The sequence below is a fragment of the Ammospiza caudacuta genome, chromosome 2 (genome assembly GCF_027887145.1).
Source record: "Ammospiza caudacuta isolate bAmmCau1 chromosome 2, bAmmCau1.pri, whole genome shotgun sequence".
Classification (NCBI taxonomy): Eukaryota; Metazoa; Chordata; class Aves; order Passeriformes; family Passerellidae; genus Ammospiza; species Ammospiza caudacuta.
The window spans coordinates 45,251,205-45,278,875 of NC_080594.1; the positions used below are offsets into that span (position 1 = coordinate 45,251,205).

The 27,671-nt window shown below is 38.4% G+C and overlaps 2 protein-coding genes across 2 annotated transcripts; both read right to left on the reverse strand.

Moving 5' to 3' along the window:
• Positions 1-349: 349 nt before the first annotated feature.
• LOC131569787 (matrix metalloproteinase-27-like) lies at positions 350-7,760 on the reverse strand. Its single transcript, XM_058822072.1, has 10 exons — positions 7,601-7,760; positions 7,033-7,271; positions 6,253-6,401; positions 6,028-6,156; positions 3,599-3,760; positions 3,304-3,427; positions 2,464-2,594; positions 2,095-2,254; positions 819-922; positions 350-620 (listed from the first exon to the last, which is right to left on the reverse strand). Exons 1-10 carry the CDS (start codon positions 7,751-7,753, stop codon positions 520-522), a joined length of 1,452 nt encoding a protein of 483 aa, XP_058678055.1. The 5' UTR covers positions 7,754-7,760; the 3' UTR covers positions 350-519.
• Positions 7,761-12,775: 5,015 nt separating this feature from the next.
• Positions 12,776-18,282, reverse strand: LOC131569731 (interstitial collagenase-like). The gene is made up of 9 exons (XM_058821997.1): positions 18,055-18,282; positions 17,607-17,755; positions 17,391-17,516; positions 16,469-16,630; positions 15,991-16,108; positions 15,257-15,390; positions 14,064-14,223; positions 13,070-13,170; positions 12,776-12,876 (listed from the first exon to the last, which is right to left on the reverse strand). Exons 1-9 carry the CDS (start codon positions 18,204-18,206, stop codon positions 12,776-12,778), a joined length of 1,203 nt encoding a protein of 400 aa, XP_058677980.1. The 5' UTR covers positions 18,207-18,282.
• Between the last annotated feature and the right edge of the window lie 9,389 nt (positions 18,283-27,671).

A 27,671-nucleotide genomic window follows, 5' to 3' on the forward strand; every position in this document is an offset into this window, starting at 1 on the left:
AGCAGGACAAGAGGCAGGAAAATGCATCTTCTGCACAGTGCAGAAAAGCAAGTGGCTAATGAAAGCTTGTATCTTGCAGATGGAGAGAAGAGAAGCTTGCTCTTTGGAGAGAAAAGAGGTAAAGTACAAACATTGTATGCTGGAGGGATAATAGAATATCAACCTGCAGCTTTCACACCTCAGAAATGTAGAATGCCTTCAACAGATGAAGCAGAAAATAGGTGCCATCAACCTAAAACTCTTTATTGCCATACTATTAAAAAAAATCCCCCAAACCATCTGGAGAATAAAGTAGTAAATTATTTTGTATCATTTTCACTTATGGGAAAAATGCAATATTGTTCTAGTATTTGAAAATAAAATTTAAGCTGACGTGTTAATTTATTAAAATACATGAAAAGTATTTTTGAAAACTAGTCCTGTTGCCTATTCCGTAGAGCAGTGTACATACAAACAATTTCTGAGATCTCTGGAATGGTAGTTACTGTCTTTCACTGAATGTAAGAAAGTTTAATGATGCTAACAGTGAAACCAGCTATTACTCTTCATTTCCCTGATAACTTTTTTAGCAACAGGGTCAAACTCCCACTGTTTCAGTCCATGAAAGAAGTAGAATAATCCTGGAAATGAAAAAGAAAAGCATTATGTTATGGATACAAGAAATAGCTTCATTCTGACAAATCCCCTTCATACACACAGGAGAGCATCTCTTCATTTCTGTCTTTTGCAGGACTCAGCAATAATGACATTCATCATAGTTTCAGAACTTATGATCTTTAGAACGAAACTGATTTTACATAAAGGCTTATTTCATTTACCTTTCTGTTGGAAAACAGCATCAACTCTCTGACCAATTCCTGGAAATTCATCGACTGTCAGTCTAGGATAACCCTTCTCCATGGACTGGCTGCTTTCATCAAACCTAAATCATATGAAGGGAGACATGCAATTTTCCAGAGTTTAGACTTCAATTCTGCACAGAATTTAGCAGCTTTTAAAATATGCCCACCCATCTTCAATTTAGTTGGTTTCACTGGGGTTGCAAGAGAAAGTTGTGTTATTTACTTCCACACATGGCTGCAGGATGCTGGCCACTGCGTTTTCCAGGAGGTTGTTTCTTGTTTGCTGATAAAGGTAAGCACTTCCAAAGAAGCATCTTAAGTGAGAAAAATGGGAGGAAGACTCACGTTTTTGACTCCAGGGATGAGATGTCCCTCCTCTGATGATAACAGTGTGACAGTGCATGGAAACTGGACAGATTCATTCTTGCCATAGTACATACTTATAGCATGAATTTTGACTCTTCCTCTCAGACTTTGATAAGATATTGTACATAGTACTCTACTAGCTGACAAACTTAGATGGTGGGAAGGAATCTGGCTTATTTCTAATACATCAAGTTCTTCCCATGTGAGCCAGGACAATTTTTATGAGATAGGACTAAATTCAGGGAACTTGAAAGGAGAACTTGAACTGTTCTTCCAGATTTGAGGAACCCTCTCAGGGGAAAAAAACCCAAAACAAACCAAGCAAACAAAGCCTTTGTTTCACTTCTCCTTGGATACAAGAAATATTTTTCACAGGCATCTGAGGCTAAGAGAATGAGTTACTAGGTAAGAAATGCGTGTTGTGGTTTACTTCCATGCTGTTGTCTTGTGACCAATGCAGTAAAAGAACAATGCAAGATATTGTAAACACTCTACCCAAATTAATCAAAACCAAAAAACAGGAAACCACAGGAATCTCAAAATCCGGATGACACTGTATGTATCACTGAGGAACCCCACAGTTAGTCACAATAAAGTCTGTGTGGACCATGCTTGCCCTGGCTCTGTCCTCTGGCTGTCTGAGGACCTTTGCAACCACTGTGCTTGCACACAGAAGGAATCTTTCAGCTTCCCAAAGCTGACTTCTTTCTTCCCCTGCCTGCTCTTTGGGTATCAAGACTCACTCATGCCAGTTTGGGAATAGGATTTGGAGGGAACCTACAGTTACCTGAAAGGTCTGCTTTCTCTTTTATCACAGGTTCACTTTAATTTTTATTCAGATTATATTGGAGTTATTAATAGGAAAACATTTGTCAATTCTTCTTACCTCCAGTACTTGTCACCTATGAAAAAGTCTGTCTTCCCTGTATTTTTATTATAAACAGCTGCATCAACTCTCTTGACACCTTTAGGGAAGCCCAGTGTGTTGATATTCTTTGGATAACCAAGCAACACCTGATATCCGCTGATAACCCAGAATTTGTTGCCTGATAAGACAAATTAAAATATTTAGTTTTGCCAGACATTTTCAGACAGTAAATTACAAAATGCATTCCTAATTGTAGGTTGTAGGAAAATAGATGAAATATTATGAGTTTTTATTTTTACCTATTTGAAAAATGTATTTTATGCAGACATCCCTTCTGCCCACATCATTAAATTACGAAAAAAAATTAGAGAAAATCTCATACTTCACCTTTGAAAAGCAGGATCTGATCTTTTGTGTTCTCGTATGCAGCTTCAATACCAGGAGGCAGATTTGGCCAGAAGGCAGAAATTAATTCACGTTCAGCCTCTGAGTTATCAGGATATACCCGCCATAAGTGCCTGATTTAAATATGAAACAGGTTTGCAGTACATAACAAACCACAGAAACTTCTGTGTGTGCAAAAGAATGTGAGCAACATTGTGACTTACAAGCTCTTTCTTGTCAGTGGAGCTACCTGGCTTGATGTGTCAGAAAGGAAATAAGTCCCCGGACTGGGAAGTGTCTGTTTTTTTTTATTCTATCTTCATGCTGACATTTCATTGATACTGATTGATAAATGATCAGTTATAAGCAGTTGAATGTTTCAAGTTGTCCCTGTACTGTATAGTGAGAGGTTTATAGGAGCCCAGGTAGAACTTACTGTAACCTCTTCAGCAGATGAATTCCCCAGATGATTTTGGGCTTGCAGAGGGGATTGAAGGAGAGATTGGTTCAACTGTATGGTCAAATGTACTTATTTCCTAGTTTGTTAGTTACTTAGATTAGTAAAATTAAGTCACAACTGAGTGTAACCATCTATGTGTGCATTTGGGAATAAGGTCTCATTGGGATTGAGTTTTTTTCTGGAAAAACATGAAGCCATTTTTTTCAGGGGCTCCTGTAAAATATTAATACAACTAATATCTGCTAAAACTTTCATTTCCATGAATTGAAATACTTTTTTCTCATTGTAAACGCTGTAAACATGTGAACCACAAAAGTATTCAGTCTTTGTATAAATCAAGAAAAATTAAACCCCATGCAGACAAATGTCACATCAGTATTTACCTGCCCTTTAGAAAAATGATTTCTTGTCGGAGTGTAGTTACAGCATCAAAAGATATCTGGGAGCCACAGATTTCAGCCGAGGTAGGGGTGGTTGGCCTTTTATCTGGGGCATTTGGTAGGGATCCTGAGGGAGAATTTTTGGAAAGATTACACCTAATTGTAGAAATATTAAGGTTTCCACACCTTGCTTTTTTAAAATATTATGTGAATATGATTAAGTTTGTGGTGAAACATTGTGAAAGAGATTATTTCTCCTCTGCTTACCTTTTTTTTTAAAGCCATGGATTTTACTCACCATAAATTGATTGAATGCCACTTATATCATCTGGAGAGAGGGGAAATTCACTGGGGCTGACGTAGGCATAATTGGGGAACATGAGAGCTCTCTGATCATTAGAATGGGAGAGACCCAGGGCATGGCCAAACTCATGAGCAGCAACAAGGAACAAGTTGAACCCTTATGAAATGGATAGAGAGAAGAGATCAGTCAAATTTTACTCTGTGAATGGCTGATATGATCACAGCATCAGGCTATTGCTCAGACACAGTTTTCATACAGTATATTGACCTTCACTAGGAATGCATCTAGGTGAACATATTTTTTGCATAAGACAAGATTGTGGTCTTCCCTCAGTAGAAGGGGGAGGCTTCTGACCCTCTTGCTTTCTGTTAGCTACTGAAAGTGTGTGTGTGTCATGAGCAGATATCTGGGGGTGAGTGTGGGTGCAGCTCTTTGGAATGTCCTGGCAGGGTTTCCTGGCTGAGGTAGAACAGATTGGATAGTGAGTCAGATCAAACTAACAGCTCTCCAGGGCAAGGCGCGAGGACACACTCTGTGCTCACCGCAGGTATCAAAGTGTCACTCTGTGTGTCACTCTCCTTCCTACAAACCTGAGAAGGAAAGGCGAGATCATGAATAGACAAGGGAAAATAAAATAGTAGCAGAATGCTTTACCTTTTTACCATTGGGACTTTAAAGCATATGGTTTCTTAAGAGATTTATGAAACAAAATAAAATTTTAAGATATTATGCTTCTGCATGCTTATTCCCAGTCAAATATGTTAACCAAATAAAGAAATAAAAATGAAATTTCCTTCAACATGCGTCCCTCCAAGTAAGATGCCTTTCTGAATTAGGGAAGAATGATCATCATCTGTCCTGCAGACCAAGATCCAGAAATGTCAACAGATTTAATGAAGAGCACAAGTCTGTGGCAGAGGAGAGGACTGGTCATGGATTGCCCAAGAAAGGCTGGCTGAAGCCAAGATATTCATTTCTCAAGAACCCAAACAAAATAAAACCTCATTTTTTCCACACATATTTCCAGTCAGTCCTCCCCTCTCACGAGTCTTCTGAGTGCTCCAAGTTCTGCAATGTCTGGCTGCTGGAGCTGGGCTGCTGAGGAACAGCAGAAAACATGTGGTTGACCCATTCAGTCCCAGTGTGGGGAGAACATCACATTTAATCATGTGACGTGTCCAGCACTCATCCCTCTCTTTTTTTTCCCACCTTAATAAACCCACAGTCTCCTCCTTGTTTTGTGGTTTTACAGCACTTTGTTCATTAGTGCCTTGCTCTTCCTGACCTCAGTTCTCTTGTTGCAGCTTTCCACCCCAAAAAGTGGATGAGAAAAGGGTCTAAAGTAGCAGAGGGTAATGTGCCAGAGGCAGTAGGTGCTGTACAGCCAGCCTGGAGGCTGAGCACAGCAGACATCCCCAGACAGATTGAGCCTGAGCGCTCAGTGTTCCCCTCTCTGCTGCCTATTGTTGAACCTACCCTGGAATTTTTAGTCAGCTCTTCATTATCCCTGGTGGATGCATTGATTTTTAGGTAGTGGGGATGTCCTCTGAGGACTCCTGCAAAGCACAGGCTATGGTAGTGCCAGGCCTGGTGTGCACCAGAGGGGAAAAGAGAAAGCTTTTATCAAGGCTTGTGAAATTCTGGGCCACCACCAGTCCCCAGGTAACAGTGCTGTGTCTGTGGCATTGCTACCTGAAAAGGATTGTCCTGTTGGTATTTTTACCAACAGGACTAATTAGGGACTAATTAAGGACTAGAGTAGATCAAGATGTTTATGTCTGTGTCACTGTGAGTATCCCTGTTAGTGAACAGCCTGCAATATCTGTGGAGAGCCTGGTTCAAGCATGGATTAAAGAAAGAGGCCATGAAGGTATACAGCTGATGGCAAAGTAAAAGGCAGCTGTAAAGCAGCAGTTCCCAGGCTTGATTTTGTAAATAACTACGTTCTCAGACACCTTTTCTATAAACAGCAGGATTCTCAGACAGTCTTCCCATAACAGGCAAAACATTCTGTCCTTAGGCTCTCTGGAAACAGATAGCTGCTCTGGGAACAGATATGAAGGTTTTGAGAACTTTTCATATCACAGTGAGAACGCTGGTCCTGTTTTCAATAAACAAACCACAGGTATTGTAAAACAAAAGGAGGGGTTAGAGTTTTCTCTGTAACCTATCGTGAGCTTGAATTTTGCAATATGCATGAAGTTAATTAACACTATTATAAAGGGTGACTGATTTGATCAAGAAATCGGAGTCGATGCTGATCAACAACAAGATGGTTTGGCTCCCTTCGCTTTCAACAAATATCCTCAAACTGCTCTTATAGTTAGTACAGCGTTTCATCTCAGTCTCTTCCTTCACTTAAATAAAATCAGAATGAAATTTATTCATCTGCATAGCACTTTATAAACCATTTTTGAACCTACCAGCTGAGCCTGTGGTCCAGTCTTCATCCTCGTCAAAGTGCACATCACCACCTAAACCATTGCCAGGTGGAAAGGCGTGAGCCAGAACTCCAAGGGGGCCATCAAAATAGCGAGGGCAATGTCCATGAACTAAATAACATGAAGTTGATACAACACTAACCTTAGATAATGACTATTGAAAAATATATTAATTAATTTTAACATTGAGTGCAGTATTCATTTTACCTTTGGTCCCAAAAGCAATCATCATATCTGCTATTCCCCTATGAATGCGAGTGAAAATCAGGGGGGTGACAGCACTCCACACTTTAAATGCCTTTTCAACTGCTTTATCCACATCCTCCTTGCTCATATCTGGTGTGTAGTTCACAATTCTACAGTTATGAGAATTCAAGCATAATATTTAGTATTTGCAGAAAAAGGAAAATCCCTAACATGGTTAAGAAGATGAACATAAAATAAAGAAACAATGTAACCTGTAAACAAATAGTTCCCAAGATTCATCTTGGGCTGAGCAAGTTTGATATGTAAATACAGAGTGTGTTTGAGTATGTGATAACTGTCCAACATGGCTTTTTCATAATAGTTGTGTACACATTATTGATTTTTTCTTAAAATGGGCCTTAGCCAGGAGGTTGCCCCTTGAGCATGAGGAGAGTTGTCTCCTCAGATTTCTGTGACTACTCCACTGTTGTCTCAGCAAATTTTAAAGATATAAAGATATAAATTTTGTCCAGGGTGCAATTGATGTTTCTGTTTGGCTTACAGAATATTTGTCAGGAGTGATACATGACAGGCAAAATACTATGGTTGAACCAGTAAATGTAAAATACCCAGCTTGATTTTCAGAAATTCTTCTCAGAAGCATGCCTGGCTAACAGCTGAGGAGAGAGAAACTTTTTTGTATTCCCAACAGGAAACAATTGCAATAGAAGTTATATTTAAGTATAACAAATTTGGATACCCACAAATCTAAAATTTAAACTCAAAAAGTAATTATACTACCTGTATGTCAGTTTGGTTTTTTTCCATCCAGGCAGGGTGAAGCCATAGAGACCCACATCAGCAACCCCACACCTGGGTTTCTTCATCATTTCCAATGTCTCATTATCCAGTTTTCCCGTCACTTTCAAACCAAAAAATTGTTGCATTTTCTGGAGTTTTTCAGCTGCAGATTCAGCATTTATTTTCCATCCAAGTTGATTTGGATCTGGCTCAACAGCATAGAATTTATTCAAGTAGTTCTAGTGAAAAAAAAGTGACATGTTTCCCATTTTGATCTGTTTCTTGAACAAATAAATACCTTCAGACTGATATTATTTGTGTAGGTTGCTGGCAAAACTTTCCTGTGATTTTGGAGCACAACAGATGTTTTCATGACGATCATAGCTAAACAGAAACAGACAACATTTTCCTGACTCTTATTAACTTGACATTTCCAGTTTGTACAGATTTATCCTACTTTAATATAAAGTCCGAGCAGCAGAGCTCTTTGCAATAGCATTGTCTCAGAAATGCAGCAAGTCTAAAAATAGAGGGCTCATTAGATCCCAGATATGGACAACGCAGTTACCTGCACAAGCTTTGCATCTTCTTCATTGTCTTTCTCTGGGTGGAAGGGAAGAGCGCTAGAAACAGCTGTGCATATCACAAGCCAAAGTGAAAGAGCCTTCATTTTTACTCTCATCCCTGTCCTGGCAGGAGAGCTGTCTGCTTTCTGCTCCATGCGCCTCCTTTCTCGTGTCCCAGTTTGTATGGTTATGGGGTGCTCTGGAGAGTCAGCTGTAGACTGACTCAGAGCTCATCATGCTCTGATTCCCCCCACACAAGTTATAACACTGTGCAGACTAACACAATAAAACTTAATTGAGCCCATCCGACTTCACAGTCATCTGAAGTCAGTTGGGATTTGAATCTGTCTAAGCAGATTGGCAACCCTTTCAAAACTGGCACTCAATTTCAGTTATTTTACACTGACTTTGACAAACCTGAGCAATTTAATGCCAGATTAAGTGGTGGGCAAATGCAAAACCTTTTAAGTTGTCCCAACACACCTGTGTGAATTGGGACCACCAAATGTCAGGGTACTCTACATTCTCCACCTAGAAAATGGGAATTGTGCATGAGGTATGAATCCCATAAAAAAGTAAACAGAACAGACTTTGGGAGAAATGACTGTAAGCAGAATATTTTCTTTTCAAATTGATTTATGATGGAAAATGCCAATTCCTTACCCACCTCTTTCTGGCAATTTTTTAAAACAGTGTGTTTCTTTTAAATTATTCTGGTGGAGTCCAAAATATGCATAAATGAGCCTTATAAATTGAGCCTAACGAATGTGAATACTCTTATATTTCTCTGTCTATCTATCTATCTATCTATCTATCTATCTATCTATCTATCTATCATCTTTCTGCCATTTCATCACTAAAGGGTTTTTTTCAGTTTAACCACATTAGCCACAGGGCATATGATTATTTCCTGTCTTAAGTAATTCAGAATAAGGGAAGTTTCAAGAGTCACACAAGCTGTGAAATTATGGGATTTCACCCAGTTCCAGCCAAGCACCTTCCTCTTCCACTGGCAGCAAAGGGAGATGAAGGTGTTTAGCACCCCCGAGGAGCTCTCACAGCACATACTCAGCTTTTACAAAACTGTTGAAAGAAATGCCTTCACGTTGGACCGTGGCTTTTTCAGGAAACCCATGCTTCTGGTTTTTGGCTTTTTTGCTGTCCCTTCCAGCCAAATTTTCTCCAGCTGGAGGCATTAATGGTGAATTTTTTCATCCCGATATCCTCATTGTTAGACTTGTTGTTAAAGGCGTTTCTCAGATACTTAAAAAAAACCAAAACAACAAACTCTTCTCTTGATTATTATAATTGCATTGTATGGGCCCCATTCAGTTCTGTCTTTATTTTACCATATTGATCAGATTTTTTGTTGATATAATGCAGATTTAGACAGCTACATAACAGACACCCATGTTGTGAACAATTAGGAATGTTGAGTCCCTGCTGTTATAGTGTTAAGGTCATGACCATGCTGCAGCACTATTTCTGGTTCCTTGGATGCTCTGTGTAACATTGTCAGTACTACTGATGTGATAGACAGTCAGCTTTCTCAGTTAAAACAGGGGTCACATTGCTGCTGCCTTCTAAGAGGAGAAAAGAAGTCATGGGGTAGTTCAATATCTACCAACTCTAATAAATGTCAAAGATAAGCATTAGGAAACCGTAAGCAGAAGCTACTTTATACAGCTTCTTCTTTTCCCAGACCCCAAGGCCAGCTACAGACGTGCTTGTGAAACATCACTTGTGAACATTTTCCGGTCTCTCTGCCTTGGGCAGTGGGAACTGGCTGCTGAGTTGTGTAGATTGCCATGTTGCAAAACCCTGGTAGTGTTTTCTGTGATGTGTATCTCCATCATTTGTCACTCAAATGTCTTCTGAGCAAACACAAATGTTAGCTGAAACTAAAAATATAGTCTAAATTAGAGATTTCAACTTCTCTAGATTGAATGAAGCCACCATAAATGACCCTATTTTAAGTTAGTTGGTTGAATCACTCTCCAGAGATAAGTATTTCTCTGTTTTCTGTAGAAGAAAGCTTAATTAATAAATGCATAAAGTTAGATGAGCTGATCTTAACCTAGCTGCTCTTATTGTCTCTATCCTTCACTGCTACATGGCAGACAGCTCTGGGGATCTGATAGCCAGCCACAGTGGGAAGCAAGAAAAACACTTTTCCCAGTTCATATCAAATCTGCCCATAGTTCTTGATTTTCCTATAAAATTAAATTCATGTCAACTGAAACATGTTTTCCAAAAATGTATTCTAGTGCCATGGGAAAATATGTTTGGTGCAAAAGCCCTGAACAGCATTTGTCTTTTGTGACATATGCATGAACGTAATCCGACTGTAGCACCTCTAGCTTTGAAATGTTTGAGACAAACAAATATATCAATTTAAAAATGTAAGACAGATCTCTAAAAAGAAAGCCACACTGGTGGCTGCGATCCAGAACCTAGAGGGGACCTGTGGCTTGTAGACTGGTAGTTGGAAACCAGCCGGAAACCTTCAGGCACCTTAATGGCCACTGCTCCTCAGGCTCAATCCTTCCACAGAGCCAATGAAATTGAATTTTCACTCAGCCTGGGTGAAATACGTGAAGGCAAAGGCAAATGGTCCATGTACTGCCTTTGACTCTTGATGGACTTCTAACAGACTGCAGCGTGTGAGGGCAGGACCCAACCATGCCAACACAGGACCCTAGGGACTGTGTAGTCTCTGTGGGCCTTTGGGAAGTGATGGGCTCACAGGAGTCCTGTTCCATACCTGCATGGGTTACTAGGAGACCTTACAGAACTGCAAATGTACTAAACACATTTAGGGAATTGAATTCCTGGCTGGGCAAATCTGTCTTACTGATGATATGGGCAACAATTACACACACCACCTGTAGCAAGGCCCTGGGGAGGGGTACAGTACTTTAACGTAGTACAGTAATTAGCAAATAGAGGTAAACTTATTAAAAGGCAAAAAGAAAATGACAGGCAATTTTATGGACAAAACACCCTAATTTTTCTAATTCCTGAAAGCTTGCTTTGTGCCTGAAGGAAGACAAGAGCAGCTGGCACCAGATGTGCCCTCCTCCTCATGGTGTGGCTGGTGTGGAGCAATTGCTGCACTCCACAGCAGAGGAAATGGGCTCTCACACAAGCACGGGGCAGATTTCTCATGAAGGAATCACTTCATGTAGAGCTCTCATCTTCCTGTTCATGGGAAATTCACAAAGTGAATTTCAAAACTGCATCTGGCAACTAAAATTTGGACAGGATGCGAAAAGGCACGGACTAAAAATATTGCATTAGAAACTTCATCCTATTTTTAACTTCTTCATATTCCATGGTCTGTAAATTACCCTTTATCTCTCTTTCCTCTAAAACATGATCACCACCTTACCCCTCATCTCCCATTTAACTTTTTCACTGCCCCATGACTGCTCACCACTATTTTCTTCTAGAGAGGACTAGCATTCTGCTCTAAATCTGAGAAGCTCTTTTGACATCACCTCAAGATCCTGTGCTTTTACTTAATATGTGCAGGGAAAATATGCCTCCAGTTTTTATTTTTTGAATATAAATTGCTCTAGTAAGAAATATTATCTTTGCTTGTAAATCTTGCGTTATGTTTGTAGATCATTTCTGCTAAAAAAAAAGCAGAACACAACACAAAAAATTTAGATTAATATACTTTTAAAATCCTTTTTTATTTAATTGTAATTCAGTAGCACTGGCTTACACAAGAAAATATGATTCAATACCATTGCTGGTGAGGTTTGATATTAAAGAACCGGTATCTATAACACCATGTGAGAACTGGATTCACATAAATTAACTTCTTAATTAAAGCTTTTGTTTTGCTGCAATTTTTTTATTATTTTGCAATATTTTCTTAGGTTTTATAAAGTATATGATCAAATTAATTTTCAATTATACAGTTACTTATCTTTGAATAGTATTGAGACTGATTTTAATAAATTTAAATAAATTATTAAATTTAAATTTAATAAACTATACTGAATTTAATAAAAATAAGAACTACTAACTCGGTTCTGTATTTATGAAGGATAAAATTTAATACCCTTTTAATACAGACAGATAAGTATTATGACACTACACATTATTTCCTCAAAATATAGTAACTTTTATTACTCTAACCTTCAACCTTCCTCTGAAGCCCGTTGAATTATGCAGATATAACATCTAATAAATTTTGTTCTGTTCATATGGCTTCTAATGATATCAGCTGAGCTATAAAAGACTGAAGAGAATGTGAATAACCCTTCAAACACCATTTTAATTGAGGGTTTTTGCAGAAAATGTAGTTAAGCTGGAAATCAAACGGTCCTTTTTATGATTCTTTCTATCAGAGGTATTCTTGGCCAAGAATTTTAATCTTTTAGGCAAACTTCTCGATTCTCTAAACCGCTGGAATGACGTGGGATTTAGTAAGTACTGGAGTAGTAAGAGAGTAGAAAAAGCCTTGATTGCAGAAGTTTATCTGTTCATTACATGACGAACAGGTGATATATGTTCATTATATGATGGCTACCTTTGAGAGCAAGTGACGTGTTTCTTATCTCAGAGGTCATTTCTAATCTTAATTTGTGCATTTCTGGACTTGAAACCAGTTCCTAAACCCCAAAATATGAGAATATTCCTTCTCCCCTAACCCCCTGCCCTCTTCCCATAGTCGTAAAGATGAACACCCTGGAGAGTAGTCTAAGAGGGGAAGTAGGGGAAAGAGGAACAGAAAGTGGAAGTAGATCTGTACACTGATGATAATGAGCCCCAACTAATTAACCACCAGATTTTCATCAGGGTTTGTGAGGAGTGGGGGGTTCAGAGACAAGTGTGTCCTCTTTTCTCTGCCTTTGTGAAAAAACCAGACATTTCCTGCCAGAATACATTTTTTAGTGTTTGGAAGTTAGACTTGCATCTTGAGCATCAGGGCAAAAACAACATCAGGAACAAAACTATATGAGAAACATAATTTATTAGGAAACTTGACTGTAACAGGAGAAGTTGTGATAAATTATATAAATTTATTTTACTTAAAATAAATAATTATTAAGAATATACTGCCATAGAATTTGAACAGAAATACTTTCTGACCTGAGAATCATAAAATGCTGAAAAATGCAGCAGATAAAAACATACAATGTGCACATGGAAAAACATTGCAATTAACAATTAAACCAGCTGGTGCTCTTCATTTTTCGAACAATCCGTTTGGCATGAGGATCAAACTGGAACTGGGTTGTTCCATGGAAGAAATACACATAGCCTAGAAGTAAAATTTAATCCAATTATATTTCATTTGAAAAAAAAACAAAAAACTGACTATAGACAGTCCATGTATACCAGATATTTTTCATTTTCTCTTCATTAAGGTTATAGCAGCTTTTTGAAAAAAAATATTCTACTTGTAGAAGCCCAAATATTCACATAAGCACAGCTTAAAGGTAAGTTTCACTCACCATCTTTCTGGAAAGCAGCATCAACCCTGCCAATGTTTCCAAAGTCAGAGACTATTTTCCTGGGATACCCATGATCCATGGATTTTTTATTTTCATCGTATCTTAGAAGAAGAAATGTCATTAGAATTTATGAGGAAGCAGACATTATTTTGAAAGTTAAATGCAAATTCTTACATGCAACTCTACTGTTACTAAGAAGTCTCATAGAGATTAACTTAAGTAGCTTTTGATTCTTCTTATCAAGTTTCTCTTGGAGATTTCACTAAGATTTGAAAATTCTGTCTATGGTAAAGTTTGTCACAATGTTTCCAGGGACCCTGGGAAACTCAGCTCAGAAATTTATTTTTGTATTTCTGGACTAGCAGAGCCCTGGCCATGACTTGCACATAAAATGAATTTCTATTTCGAGGATATCCAGTTCAAGATAAAAACAGAACATAAAATTTCGGAGAAGACAGTAGCACAGTCCTGAACCATAGTTGAATTAGTGTCACTGATGGACTTGAAAAAAATTGCTCTCTGAAATTTGTCATGAGCTTCAATTAGAAACATAAGCAACTTTAAAATTGGAGAATACTTATAATTACTTCATAGAGGAATTTATTTACGGCACTTTGCACTGATTATTCATTTTGTTTGAAAAGTGAATTAAAAGTGGATGCTATCACAGCATAGCACAAAAAAGCAGAACTGTTGTGGAGGAAAAGTGAGCAATCTATTAGAAATTGACTCTTTTTTAATTGGGTAGCTTTTCATTCAGGTGAAAGTACTTATAATCCTGCTACAGGAGTCAAAATGTTTTGGAAAAAAAATCCTGATGAAAGGGTGATATTTTCTAGGAAATTCCTAAATTTTTTTTTTAAATCCAAAGAAACATATCTAAATTTCTGGAATATGCCTGGTTTAAACATCAATCCACTCCAACTATATAGCAATACATCAGTCCCCAGAGAAATGAAACCATGTCTTCTGGTAAATGAACATGAAATCTTACCTCCAGTATCTGTCAGCTACAAAGAAGTATGTTTTCCCTGTGGCTTCATCGTTGTAAGCTGCATTAACCCTTTTGACAGTCTTTGGGAGCCCAAAGCGATAGATTGGTTTGGGATAGCCAGGTAGAACATCATATCCCCTGATGACCCAATATTTATCCTCTGAAAAATAGGAGCAAGTTTCATTTGCTTTTGCTATTTATAAAAGCATTTACTTGTGCTTTAGATGTCTGGAAAACAATGTGTCTAGATCTCAGTATTTTTCCTTTCAGTTTACTACTTTAGAAAATATTTCTAATTCTTACACTGGGACTACGTAATGAAGACAGTGGAAATGGCTTTTCTTTTTATGAGTAAAACATTAGAATCATGAGGTGTGTTGGATAGAGCTTTCCCCAGAATGAAAAAAAAATGAATATAAGGTGTTTTTCAGGAAAACAACTTGGGGAGGGCTGAAGGTTGATGAGTTAAACCACTGACCTTGGATTGGGATATTGAATTTGGTAAATTCCTGTAATATGCTATTTGATTATAGAGCCATGTAATGTTTTGAAAACTATGCAATGTGCATCAAATTAAACTATTAAGAAAAGCACATGTCTAATCAAAATGCTCCGGTAATTTTAGATGCAAGGACAATATGGTAATAAGTAATGTATATGGTAATAGGTCATGCACTAGAGCAATTGCATATTGAATTCATCTGAGATATTTGAAGGGTATTTGAGACCTTGAAAAAGAAGGACTGATTGTTATTTCAGTGAACAATTTTTCTCTCACAGTACAATTTTCCTCCAACATTTTTTTTTCTCTTTTCTTTTTCCAAAGTACAACAAATACTAATAAACATATCAGTAACTGTAATATTAAAATGCCTGTATTTATCAAATGAGTTCAGTAAAAGTCCTTCTGCACAAAACAAAGTGCTGTTACCTGAAGACAGCCAGACCTGAAAAAGGGTAGCTCTTTTCATAACTTTTTTTTTCAGGGCATTAACTATAACAGAGGGGAAAGTTTTCTAGAGGATGACTTCTGGAGATCTGTTACAGCAATATGACCCTTTGGTAATTATTTTCAGAATTGTAAGATTATCTGTTCAATTTCCTTAAAAACACTTTAACTTCTGTAACTGTATAGTTTATAAGAAGCAGGAAGTAAAAGGTCAGAAAAAGTGGAGACCTTCTGATTAAAATACCTTTAAAAATTGTAATTTCATCTGTTTCAACGTTTTCATAAGCAGCTTGAATTCCTGATGGTAACCTTGGCCAGAACAGTGAGATAAAATTGAGCTCTGTCTCTGTCCTTTCGGGATGCTTGCGCAGCATGTATCTGTTTTAAAGAAAATTTAAGTCATAAAATAATTCCACTCCTATCAAAAATTCAAAATAAATATTATAGCTTCTGGAGTACAACAGAGAGGAGATGTAAATACCCCTGTCCACTGAGTGTAAAAGAAATCTGGAGCAAGGACATTAGTAATTTTAGCACCTCAATTATGTGCTAAAATTTCAGCAAATTGAATATGAGACCTTCTGCTTCTCTGTAGGGCAATAAGGCTCAGACATCCTTCTCCCTGGTAGTGCTTTCCCTTCTGTCCCTGCTCCTGTACTGAGAATGAGTGTGGGACCCATGGACACACTGCTGACAGATACATGAGTGCTCTTGCTTTGCTGTTTGTTTGAATCAATTTCAGAGATAAGTGTGTCACAGTGGCAGGCACAGGGATAGAATAGTTGGTAAACAACATACAAGCTCCTGTCACCTTCCCTTGTCTTGTCAAATAGGGCTCTTCAGATTAATGATCTGAGAAGGATCTTCTAGTGATTCTTCTCTTTGTATTACATTCCAAAAGGACAGTTTTCCCTCAAGGATTTTTTTTGAACTACTGAATATTTAAAAAAAAACAACGTGTATGCTTATTGTTGTTACCTGCCCTTGAAGAAGAATATTTCTCCACGTAGAGTAGTAATAGCATCAAATGTCAAATTTGGGTCACAAGCTTCTGGAGTCACAGGTCCTGTTGGCTGCACAGCAGCATTAGACCGTCCTGTAGGATGAACATTTATAATTTATTGTGGAGAAATATAAGGAGAGTGTTCAAAAACTCTCTGAGGACCCAGAAAACATGTTTTATACAGAAGGAAAAAGGATATAATTTCAAAGTAAGAGTCTGGCATTAAATGCAGAATTATAATATTGATAAAACCAGTTGTGTTCCTCTTTTCAAAATGAGATTTTTTCAGAACTGGACTTCAGCTGAAGTTAGCTTCCAGGAATTTTCTCCCTTTTGCTATCCATTTTTCAGAAACTGATAAACTTCCTGTTTTGATGGAATGTTAAATACCTTCATTTTACCATTTTACCAGCCTCCCAAGTAGAAATATTAAATAAATATATTATTTCTTACCATAGATGGCCTGAATTCCATCAATGTCATCCTGAGGAAGACGGAATTCACTGGGGTCAGTGTAGGAGTAAGTTGGATACATCAGTGCTCCAGGATCATTTGAATGAGACAGACCCAGTGAATGGCCAAGCTCATGGGCAAGAACAATGAACAAATTGTAGCCTGTAGGATGAAAACCATATGAAACATAAAATCTGTTCCAATACTCAGCACGACTGACTAAACGGGAAACTAGTATACACTAGAGGTACAAGAGAGACTGTAAGTAATCCTATCATCATAAAAACACAAAAACATTGTTACAGAAGACCTGTATGAGTATGTAAAGAATGTCTGGCCTTAATTGTGTTCTCATTGTCATCTCTCTAGTGTCCTTTTGTCTTAAGCATGAGTTGTTTCCCCTGCTATCACATACATTGTTCACATCAAGGATCATGCCCATGATGAGGGATTGTTGGCAGTGATCCAACAGAAAAAAGAACTTAAAAACAAACAATGAGATTACAGTTTCGGTGATAATTGGAACACCCTAGTTAGCACTAAACTTTGAAATGTTAGGTTAAGAAAAAGAAAGAATTTGCCTTCAGAAGTCTACCAACAGATTTCCCTGTATCCAAATTTTAGTTTTCCTCTGAACAAAAAAGTATTTTGAAGTGCTGACCTTGAAATCATTATGAAACGTTATGATGTAAATATTTATATGCCATTATAAATGCCACTATGATCTAAAAATCAATTTTCTGCAAGTTCATGCCTAAAAGTGGCAGTAAAAAACAACGACAAAGGGAAAGCAATTATAAATTAAAAGCTCTGTCTCTTTTTCTCACTTTTCTGCCTGTAGGGAGGCTCATGAAATAGTAAACATCATGTGAGGTAAGACCGTGTGAGGTTAAAACTATACAGATTCAGCTACAAAACTTACCTCTTCCATCTTTTGTCCAAGCTTCTTCCTCATCCATATGCACATCTCCACCAAGACCTTCACCAGGCTGGAATGCATGAGCCAGCTGTCCATTGGGACCATCAAAAGGAGAATTGTCACGGTGGTCTAAAATCAAGAGGGAAAAAATTAGTTAAAGTCCTGAATTACTCCCATAACTTCAGATGGGTATTTAATATGCTGCATTATCACTGTTACCTCTATAAGCAAAAGAGATCATTATATCTGCTACTTTGTCCTCAACCCTTTGGAATGTCAATGGTGTCACGTTGCTCCACACACTAAGAGCTTTTCTGATGGCTTCATCTACATCAGCTCGTCTCATCTTTGGGGTGTAATTCAAAATCCTTCAAAGAAAACCCAACACATAATAAATACATTGCTTAGGAAATATTTGAAATTTCAGCATTTTAGCTGAAATACAATTACTTGAGAAAAAAAATCAAAAATCTTAGATGTAGTATCTTTTGTGAATGAAAATTAATAAAGACTTTGTTTTAGATACTGCCTTCTAAAGTATCTGTTTTCTTCCAGAAATCACTAAATCACTCCATATGTCCATATATGAAATAATATGATTCCTTCAGACTCCCCCACCCCAAAGTTGATGTGCTAGATTTTTTTGAACCAGATAAGGAAAGGTTACCTGTATGTCAGATTATTTCTTTTCCATTTGGGATTCCCTGGTGTGAATGCATATCGCTGCACATCAGGTACACCACATCTGGGTTTTTTCATCACCTCCAATGTGTCAAGATCAGGTCTTCCAGTCACTTCTAGTCCAAAGAATGACTGCATTTCCCTGAGCTTTGCAGCAAGGGGGTTTTCACCACCACTTCTTAAGTGGGGATGGGGATCCTTTTGAAGGTCATAGAAATTGTGTAGATAACTCTGAATTAGAGTTAAAAAAAAAAAAGAGAGCATTGTGACTTATCAGTACTGCTTTTGGTTACGCTTAAATTTACTAAGTAATCTTAAACTATTCCCATATTGACATGCCCTGTGTTTACCAGGACCAACAACAACCTTTTTTCTTCAGTACAGTTTTCCTATGGTTTTCTGAATAGTTTGTTTCATTGATGAAATATATCAAGAAATGTCTTGAAAAGTCTAATATTTACTATTGATAACTAATTCTACATTATTTACTGCGATCAATTACTCTAACATTAAAGCTTACAAGGAAGTTTATAACTGGTCTCATGCAAGGAAATTGAGGCTGGCGATGAGACTCCACACAGCTGGGACTCCCACTGAAGCAGCTGAGAGTAAGACTTGGTGAATCATGCCTTTTATTTTTAGCTACAGATAAATTCTGATACTAGAAACTCAGGCCTTCCTACTGAATTTCAAGAATTTTGTCTACAACAAATTATGTTGTGTCTATGTTAGTTCCCTTTTTCCAAAATATTCTGTAAGAGATCTCTTCAGCCAAAACACGGAAAAACATGCCTGCTTCAAGCAAGTTTCCTTCCTTATATTATTAAGACCAGTCATATCACAAGTTTCAAAGCACATTCTGAAAAGTAAATTGCTGCTGAATTTGACTGTTCCAGCTAGAACTCACACCTCAGTAGTTTTGTTATTACTTTACTGGCAACACCAAAAATGAAGTATATAATATTCAGATGACTTCTGAGTAAATATGTTCCTTGCAATTTGCAAACACTTTTGAGGCTGATAGGAAAAGCTTTCTCCTAAAACCTCTCCAAAATGGCACATCTTTAGTTTCCACCCATATTCTGTGAATTGCAATTATAGTTATCTCTCAAAATACCTTATGTTTCCCTTAGATATGCACTGAAAAAATACTTACCTCTACAAGCTGTAAGGTTTTTCCTTCATCTTCTGCTTCTGGAGCCACAGGAAATGCAGAGGAGATGGCCACATAAAGCGACAGGAGAATTGCAATGGTCTTCATCCTCATCTAAGGCTGTGTGCCTCAGTTTCACTCTTGAGCTACTGAGCACACTTCTCAGCTGTGTTTATATAGCTGATAATAAATCTGTGACAGCCTGACTCATGCTGTATAATATCCTCTGATTAGTAAAAATGATGCATAGCAGTTTCATCATCAGGTAGTGACGCAAGGTGTTTAACTAATATTACTATCCTTATTTTGCCCAAGTCTTCTAGTTTGTGCAATTTTATAGCATATTTAACAAATAAGGAAATGTTTTTCAGGTAAGATGTTGAGCTACATTTCATATGGTTTTTTTGAATCATGAATTTAGACTATTTATGGCACAAGGTTTTGACAAACTGGAGAAATAATGAGAAATAAGATTTAAGAGCAACTTAATAAATTGTATGATAATTATTCAAATTATGCTACATATGCTGCACATGATTTAATCTTAAACAGACTATATAATATCATGTAACAATATGTAATATCAAGATAAAAATGACAGTACAAAGAACCAATCGTTTTTATGGAATAACCAGCAGCATAACTCCAGGAAGACTGTCATCTAACAGTTATCTAACAGTTCTATCTAAAGCAATCTTATGATATTAGCAGAAGTGAGTGCTAAAATGATTCAACGTTTTTTTACCGATATTAACAATTTTGGTCATGCTACTGGAATGCATAATCTGGGTTCCCATTTGTATGGTAAGTAACATTTCTACTCTTGCCAGCATGGATAACCCTCTGCTGGAATAGTGTGTTTCGATTCAGGCAGAGCGAGATGATAGAAAAGACACCATGAAAGACAACAGGAGTTTTTATCAGTGTGGAAAAAGAAGATTAAAGTAGCCATTTTTATGCTGTGTTCACTGTCTCATAGAAAGAAGAGTGAGATGAACAATGATAAAAGCTGGTAAATATAAGGAAGTATTTAAAAAAAATTTCACAGCCTCCAGTCTCCAAGACCCTAGTGTAGTCTTGAACAAGAGTGATGAAATTTATATATGGGATTTGGGATTCAGCTGCCTGAAGATTAGTGTTATTTGAAATTCTCTAGGGAATCACAAATGATCATCATTTGCTCTGGAAGGATGCAGGTAGCCATAGCTCCTGTGCCATGGCAGCCAGCCCTGGGTGGGTGTCTCAAGTACAGGCAAACGAGTAATGAGGTGAAATCTGCTTTAAGTGTTCTGTTGTGTTGATATCTGTAAGTTATTTAGGTCTTCAAGTTCCCCTATTTTGGACAATGAATTCCAGAGAGTGATTCAACTGACCACACGACACGGACTTCTGAATGAGAAGAATTGCTCTTCATGCTACATTGACTGTATTGGCCAGGTCCCTAACAGTGGTAAGAAGAGTTTAAATATCCTGGACAGTATAGATTCCTAAACTGAGGAAAACATTTCTAACTGCAAGCATCAGAGTAATTGGCCTGAAAGGGATGTGTGTTTGCTAACTCTGCAGGCTGTCAGGTACAGGCTGAACATCTTTCAGGATAGTTTTGATGTTTCTGTTCTTATTGGAGGTAAAGATCCTCCTTGTAAACCTTAAAAGAGAAACAGTAAATGTTAGTGTGAGAGGGAGAAATACAAATAAATATCATTATTTTAATTATGCTGGGAAATTCTTCACTTACTTTCCCAAATATAATGAAAAAGAATCTATTTCATATGAGATGCTACACTCACTGTAGTGTATCACCCCCTAATTGCATCTAGGTTCAGCAGAGCGTACATCACTCCTGGGAAAAGTAAATTGCCTTATACTTTCCAATGCAAGTCACATAGTTTGCCTGGAGTGACTGATTGAAGCTAATACAGGACACTTCAAAAGCAGAAGCTGGGATTTTAGATGACTAGGAAAAGAATACCTTAAAGGGTACAGTTGTTGTAGACTAAAGAAATCCAACTTCATGGTTTATAATCCAAGGAGACAATTACTGGTTATTCTTGCTCCATCTTGAGACATGTAGAAACAGAATTTTGTGTTTTGGATACTTCTCCAAAGGTCTAGCTACAGCTTGAAGGATTTTGGGATTTGTGAAATGCTGCTTAACTTCTCTAACTCACTTTCTAGACTAGTCTTATGACCCTGTAAATTTTTCTTGTTCCTGTGTTTCTTTAGGATGGTTAATATTGTTCCTGATTCAATAGCTTCACTTCTTATTTTTTTTTCCCATAAGAAGTAGCTAGCTTCTTGTTTCTTTTATCTTTTCCTTTTTATTTTCTGAAGGTATCATAGACATGTTTAAACAGACACATGCAAACAAGGGAAGCACATTAATCAGATGCATCTGGTGGCTGAGACAGGAACATAAAGAAATCCTGTGGCTTTCACGGAGTTTCTTCTGCTTTGCAGATTTCTGTGCAGGATCTGTGGCCATATTTTAATGTGATCAAGAGAATACTGAGTTGAGCAGAGGGTCAGAGAGGACTCTTGGATTTTTTTTTTTGACACTTTAAATAAATTACTTTCCAAGGCAGCAAGTGGAAGGACTAGAAAATCCTGGACTCCAGCACTAGCTGTGGGAGCTCTGTACATTTGAGGAGTAAAAACTGTAAGCAGCATCAGGAGGAGGAAACAGAAGCAGTGGTGTCCCCCTGTCTTGGGAATTTCCATGGTGATGGGTTACAAAGTCATCTCCCATTTCACCATCTGCTCTGACTTCCTACTGCGTGTGCTTCGGCACAGCTCCCTCGATCCCACACTCAAGGGAAGGACAGGTTTCAGTCATCTGCTTTGCTGTGGTGTGGCATCTTCCCTTCTCAAGCACTTGTCTATAGACAAAGGCTCAAATCCCAACAGAAGGAAACCAAGGAGACCAATAATGAATGCCAAAATGAAACTGAGACCTCCTCAGAGGACAAAATCTCATGAGAGTTATTACCAAGTGCCAACTGGGGTCTGCACAGTTCCTCATTTTTCTCACAGGACCATTGTGTTGTACCTGCATTTGACTGGCACTGTCCTGGCCTCTCACTAAACCCCGTTTCAGATTATTTTTCTGTGTGAGGGGCTCTATCATGTCGGGGGGATCTCAGTGAGAGCCTCTGGGGTGGGGCTGGGCTGGGAGGCCCCTGTGTCAGTGGTGCTGTGACTGCAAGGACACCAGGGTGCCCACATTGGGTATGTATGTACGTGTGTACGTACCTGTTGGGATACAGGCACAACCTCTCTGCTGGACCTGGGGCCAGGGAGCTGCAACAGCCTCAAGTATATCAGGGTATCAGATCTGGACCACTCCAAACACACTGTCCCTGCCTGGAATTTGTTCAAAATCACAGAAATTTAGAATCATAGAATGGCTTGAATTAGAAGAAACCTTAATAGCCATCTTGTTCCAACCCCTTTACCATAGGTAGGGACACCTTCCACTAGACCAGGTTACTCAAAGCCCGATCCAGACTGAGCACTTCCAGGGATGGGACATCCACAACTTCTGTGGCAACTGTTCCAGTGCCTCAACACATGCCAAGAACCTCTTCCCAAGATTTAATCTAAATCTCTTGTATTTTAATTCAAATCCCTTTGCCCTTGTCCTATCTATCCCTATCTACACCTGTAAACAGTCCCTAAACCTCTTTGTTATAATTCCCTCTTAAGTACTGGAAGCCCACAGTGATGTGTTCCTGAAGCCTTCTCTTCCCAGCTCTCTCAGCCTGTCCTCACAGCAGAGCTCTTCCAGATGTGCTTACATGAAAAGCCTCCATGCAATCAAAGGAGAGAAGGAAGCTTTACACTTACCTATCCCTGACAGCTCTCACCCTGAATCACCCTGCTAGGTGTGGTACCCATCTGCTAAGCCACTGCTAAGGAAGAGGAGGTGGCACAGATGTTAAGCCAGTGTGTACAAGGGTTTTTCCAGTGTATATCCAAGCAGTACACATTTATGTCTGCCTATATTAACAATAATCCTGCTTTATTTTTACATTTCTTCCTCAGCAGAACTGCACCCTTGTTCCTTGTGTTGAGACGAGAGACCTCAAAATGTCCCTTTTCTAGGTACTCTACTGACTGCTCCTCACTCTCTAGGTCTTCACAGAAATGTAAGCATTGCCAGAGTTCTACCCAGAATTGTTTCCCTTTTCAGCATTAACTGAAAAAGACATTTAGGCAGAGGCATTAAGAGGAGACATATTTCCCCAGAAGTTCCTAGCCTTGAGCAAGCTTCTCTCTCTGTGATTTCGATTTACTTTGTACCTCACCTACCTGGGACTTGGATTTGACTCGTGTACCTATTTCCCCTTTCCCCTAGCATTCTCTGGTAACATGTTCTAATGACTTCCACCCACACCCCTGACTGAATAATGTAAAAATAAATACACAGCGTGAATCATTGTGGGGTTTCCCTAAATCATCTCTCACTACAAAATTACTGTAGAAAAGGGAACATTGTTTGGTAGTTATGTAATTTTAATGTTCCAAAAATGAAAATAGATACTTCATAATTCAAAGAATTGTTTACAATTTGTCGCAATGATGTTAGCAACTGCTTTCTCAACAGCAGGTGGTACTATGAAATAATCATCATTCCCACAGGAAGTATTTTCTTTCCATTCTGTGCTCTTATGTATATCCTAATCTTCTAACGTCTTTCCAATCTATTTTGAAACAACAAAACTCTTTCTGAAAACCTAGAATTATTATCCTGAAACAAGCTACTTTCCTTGGAGGTTGTCACTTTTCATGTGAAGTCTAATGTGTCAAAATATAAGTCATGTCACAGTGCAGCAATATTCTACTGATTGCCCGATATTTGCTTGAAGTTAGAGCATTCATGAGGAGTTTTCCCTGAATGAACCAAGTACATTTTAATAGTGAGATGAAACAGCCAAACGTAAGCCTCCAAATCAGCTGTCTTGAAGTTTGCACAAGCTCATGGCTTCACATCACCCAGTGTTAAACATTTCCTTTATAGAACTGCTGTTGGCACAGCTCCAGGGGAATGATCAGTCACTCGGTTTACAAACCAGGGTGCAGTGCTGGGCAGTGTTAGGAGCACAATTCTGTAGTTCAAACCACTCAGAAGTCCAAAGGCCACTGTGATAGGGCTCAGGATGACAGGTGCTGAATCAGTTCTAATTATTCTATTGTAGAAAAGCAATTCAGTGTGACCAGTCCCACAGTGGGGCAGCACTTGTTACACCTGAGTGACAGGCACAGTCTCAGACATGGCATCATCAATGACTTCAGTAAAAGGAGAAGGGAAGGAGTGCCACTTTCCATGCCAAGCACCTGTTTCCTGAACACAGGAAACTCAAATTACATTCTTCATCTTTGCAATTGGGCTGTTAACTGGGGTGGGAATCTGGTCTGTTGTGTTCAAGTCTTGATTTCCTTGATGGCAGATAGGCCTTGGGATGCCCTGCAGAACCAGCATTGCCAGCTTGAAGCCCTTTGCCTCTAAACTTAGTGGTTTTCACACAAGTTGTGCAGATGTAAACCTTGTTCTGAAAGAGACAGCAGGAAGAAATCAATGTGTCCACGCTGATCTACAAACTAAATCTGCGTATTTCCTGGAGATCTGCAGCATTTGGGACATACTGGAACTCCTACAGGTTCACAGTCTCCCAGCTGGATACATGGCACAAATGCCAAAACACTCCATGAGGCAGCTACTTCTTGTGAACCTGCAAAGGCAGTTTTCTTTTCTTCCTGGCAGCCAGATGGAAGTTCAGAGGCTGCCAGAGAATAATCTGGAAACAAAGCCTGCTCCTTGTCAGTTTTAAAGTATTGTCTCTATAATATCAATGTACACCTAAGACATGCATCATTGTAGCTCTGGGTTGTCTTAAATACTTCTGAACCTACAGATCTGCAGGTTTTTGTTACTGAGAAAGGCTTTTATCCCCCCACAGCATTTCCATTAACCAAACCAAACATATCACTAGGACCAAGTTCCTGCAGACAATATTTAAATGGACTTGTTTCAATCTTGCTCTGCTCTGCCAGCACTTATCAGTTACTTTTGTCTGGTTTACTGAGGTATAAACTCTCTGCTCTTAGTCTGCTTGTTTAAATCACGACACAATGGCTTTCAGTTCAGGTCAGCACCGCAGACCTACCTTGCTTGATCGTGTATTTGTAATCCTGCCAAGAACAACATCAAAGGTCATTCGCCCCTTCTAGGCGGGATGAGTGTGTGAAACTGGAGAAAACCAATAAATACCAAGAAAAAGAACTTCTGAGCTAAATAGCTTTTTCCCTTGGTTAGATAGTGTTGGGACTTCCATATTGGACCTTCTGGATTGTGTCTGATGGTTGTGCTATGGAGTCCTTGAAAAGCAAAAGCTAAATATATACCTTCAGATGTAGGCATGTCCTCCAAGACAAGATGGTGAAAACTACAACAAAGGTGACTAGTATATATAAAACACAGAAGAAAACAGAGAAATTCTTGTGATCTGAATTCTAGAGTCACATGTTCCTTGTGAGAGATACTTTTGTCTTCACCCAAGTTTCTATACAAACAGAGCAGAAATTGTCTAGAACATAGAAATCTGATGTGCTTAGAAGATGAGAAAACTATAACTGGAATGCTTGGACTAAATGTACCACAGACAAAGAATGTATTTAGCTCTGAGCCTAGGTCTCAAAATGTATTTTAGAAGAGCACAGGATATTGAATACAGGTCAATCACCTTTAGTTCAAAAGCCTGTTTTCACTCAAATGGTCACGCTGTCTTGTTGGTGATACCAGAGATTTTTAAAGTAAGAATTGTGAAGAAAAAATGATATCAACATCTGATACTAAACCAGCTAAACTATATTAAGATAGACAGTACTGGAGTCAGCTAAGCTCTACTTCTGCCACAGATCTAAGACTTCCTATTCACAATTGGTAGGACTATCTGTGTACACAGAAATAGGTAAAGAGAGAGCTACAACTAATCAGAAATCATCAAAACCCCCCCAAACAAGAACTAGTTGGATAAATATGTGACAGTCAGAAAACTACAAAACAGTCATGAAAGGTCATGAAGCTGCTCCCCCATACCCTTTGGGGCTCCCAGTTTCCCTTAGTTCTAGGACCAGCCAGCTCTGTTCTGAGAGCTATAATCTCATCTGAAAGACAATATTTCCTAAAGAAAGTTGGATAGACCAGCGCTGGAAGAGATTATCACATTTAAAAGAACATGGTCTCATGCAGTTATCCACAATGGAAATGATATGCAAGGCACAGACACCATAGAAGAGCATTAACAGTAGGAACAACAGAATAAAACTATTCAAACCAGAACAGCTGGAAACTTCCTGAAGGAACCAAAACAAACAAACAAACAAAACCCAAAAACCAAAACAACCCCCCCCCAAAAAACTCCAAACAAACTGACACTATAAAGTGTGAGCCAAGCTGTTCATGCATTTTTTTAACTTTCACTGTTTTAGCTAAGACCATGGACTGATTAAGACTTGCAGCTGCAAGACCAATCAAAAACCCATACCAGAAACATGAAGGAAATACAGAATTAGGGACATTACAAGGAGACTATTAAGAAAAAAAAAAAAAACAAAAAAAAACAAACAATACAGAAATATTTCTTAATAAATTCAATAGAAACTTTCAAGTTACAAGACTTGAACCTACTTCTCTGACCTCAGCAATGTCAGACACTGACCAGAGCTAGTAATTTCCTTTTTTCAAGGTCTTGTGATTAAAATTAATCATTTTACCTTTAGTTTTGCTTTGATAGCAAACCTTGTTTGCCACCTCTACAGCAGGTGTGGCAGCAGTATTTGTCTTGCAAGTCTGACAGTGCCATTATACATTTTTGACCCTGATAAAATTCAGATAAAGATTCCTCAGTCACTGGAGTGCCCCATTTGAGTAGCCCTGCTACCAGGAGTTTTAAAAATGCATCAGAAAAAAGGTTACATACAGTGTGTTGAAATATCTCCTTGCAATCTTGCAGTACAATTTTATGCATAAATAGAATACAATCACCTTATCCCAACAGGACTAAAACACGGGAGGTTCCCTCGCAACTTCAGGAAACACTTATTTTACTGTGAGAGTGAGAGAACGTTGTCACAGTTTGCCCAGGAGGTGGTGGAGTCTCTCCTTGTGCAGAAGCAGTGTCCCCAAAAGCCACCTAGAGACTCAGTAGCCCACTCTAGGTGGGTTTGAGCAGAGGGGGTTGAACATGATAAACTCCAGAGGCCCAACTAAGCTCAGTCATTCAGCGATTCTCTGATTCATGGAGAAGCAGAATCAAATAGAACAACTATTTTTTCTCAGTTTTCATGTTTTTGGAGGGGTGTTGTTTAATGAGGAGGAGACAATAGGTGCTGGTAGAGATATTTTTACATGCCTGAAAGAGAGGATACCTTCTCTAATACCTTGGATC

Excerpts from the sequence above, each read along its gene's own strand:
- LOC131569787 (XM_058822072.1), bottom strand. The coding sequence starts at position 7,753 with ATGGAGCAGAAAGCAGACAGCTCTCCTGCCAGGACAGGGATGAGAGTA. Across the intron at positions 6,157-6,252 it reads GATTGCTTTTGGGACCAAAG|TTCATGGACATTGCCCTCGC; the intron begins GTAAAATGAATA and ends CATGTTATTTAG. Across the intron at positions 2,255-2,463 it reads TCAGATCCTGCTTTTCAAAG|GCAACAAATTCTGGGTTATC; the intron begins GTGAAGTATGAG and ends TTGTCTTATCAG.
- LOC131569731 (XM_058821997.1), bottom strand. The coding sequence starts at position 18,206 with ATGCAGTCATTCTTTGGACTAGAAGTGACTGGAAGACCTGATCTTGAC. Across the intron at positions 17,756-18,054 it reads AGAAATAATCTGACATACAG|GATTTTGAATTACACCCCAA; the intron begins GTAACCTTTCCT and ends TTTTCTTTGAAG. Across the intron at positions 17,517-17,606 it reads GATCTCTTTTGCTTATAGAG|ACCACCGTGACAATTCTCCT; the intron begins GTAACAGTGATA and ends TCTTGATTTTAG.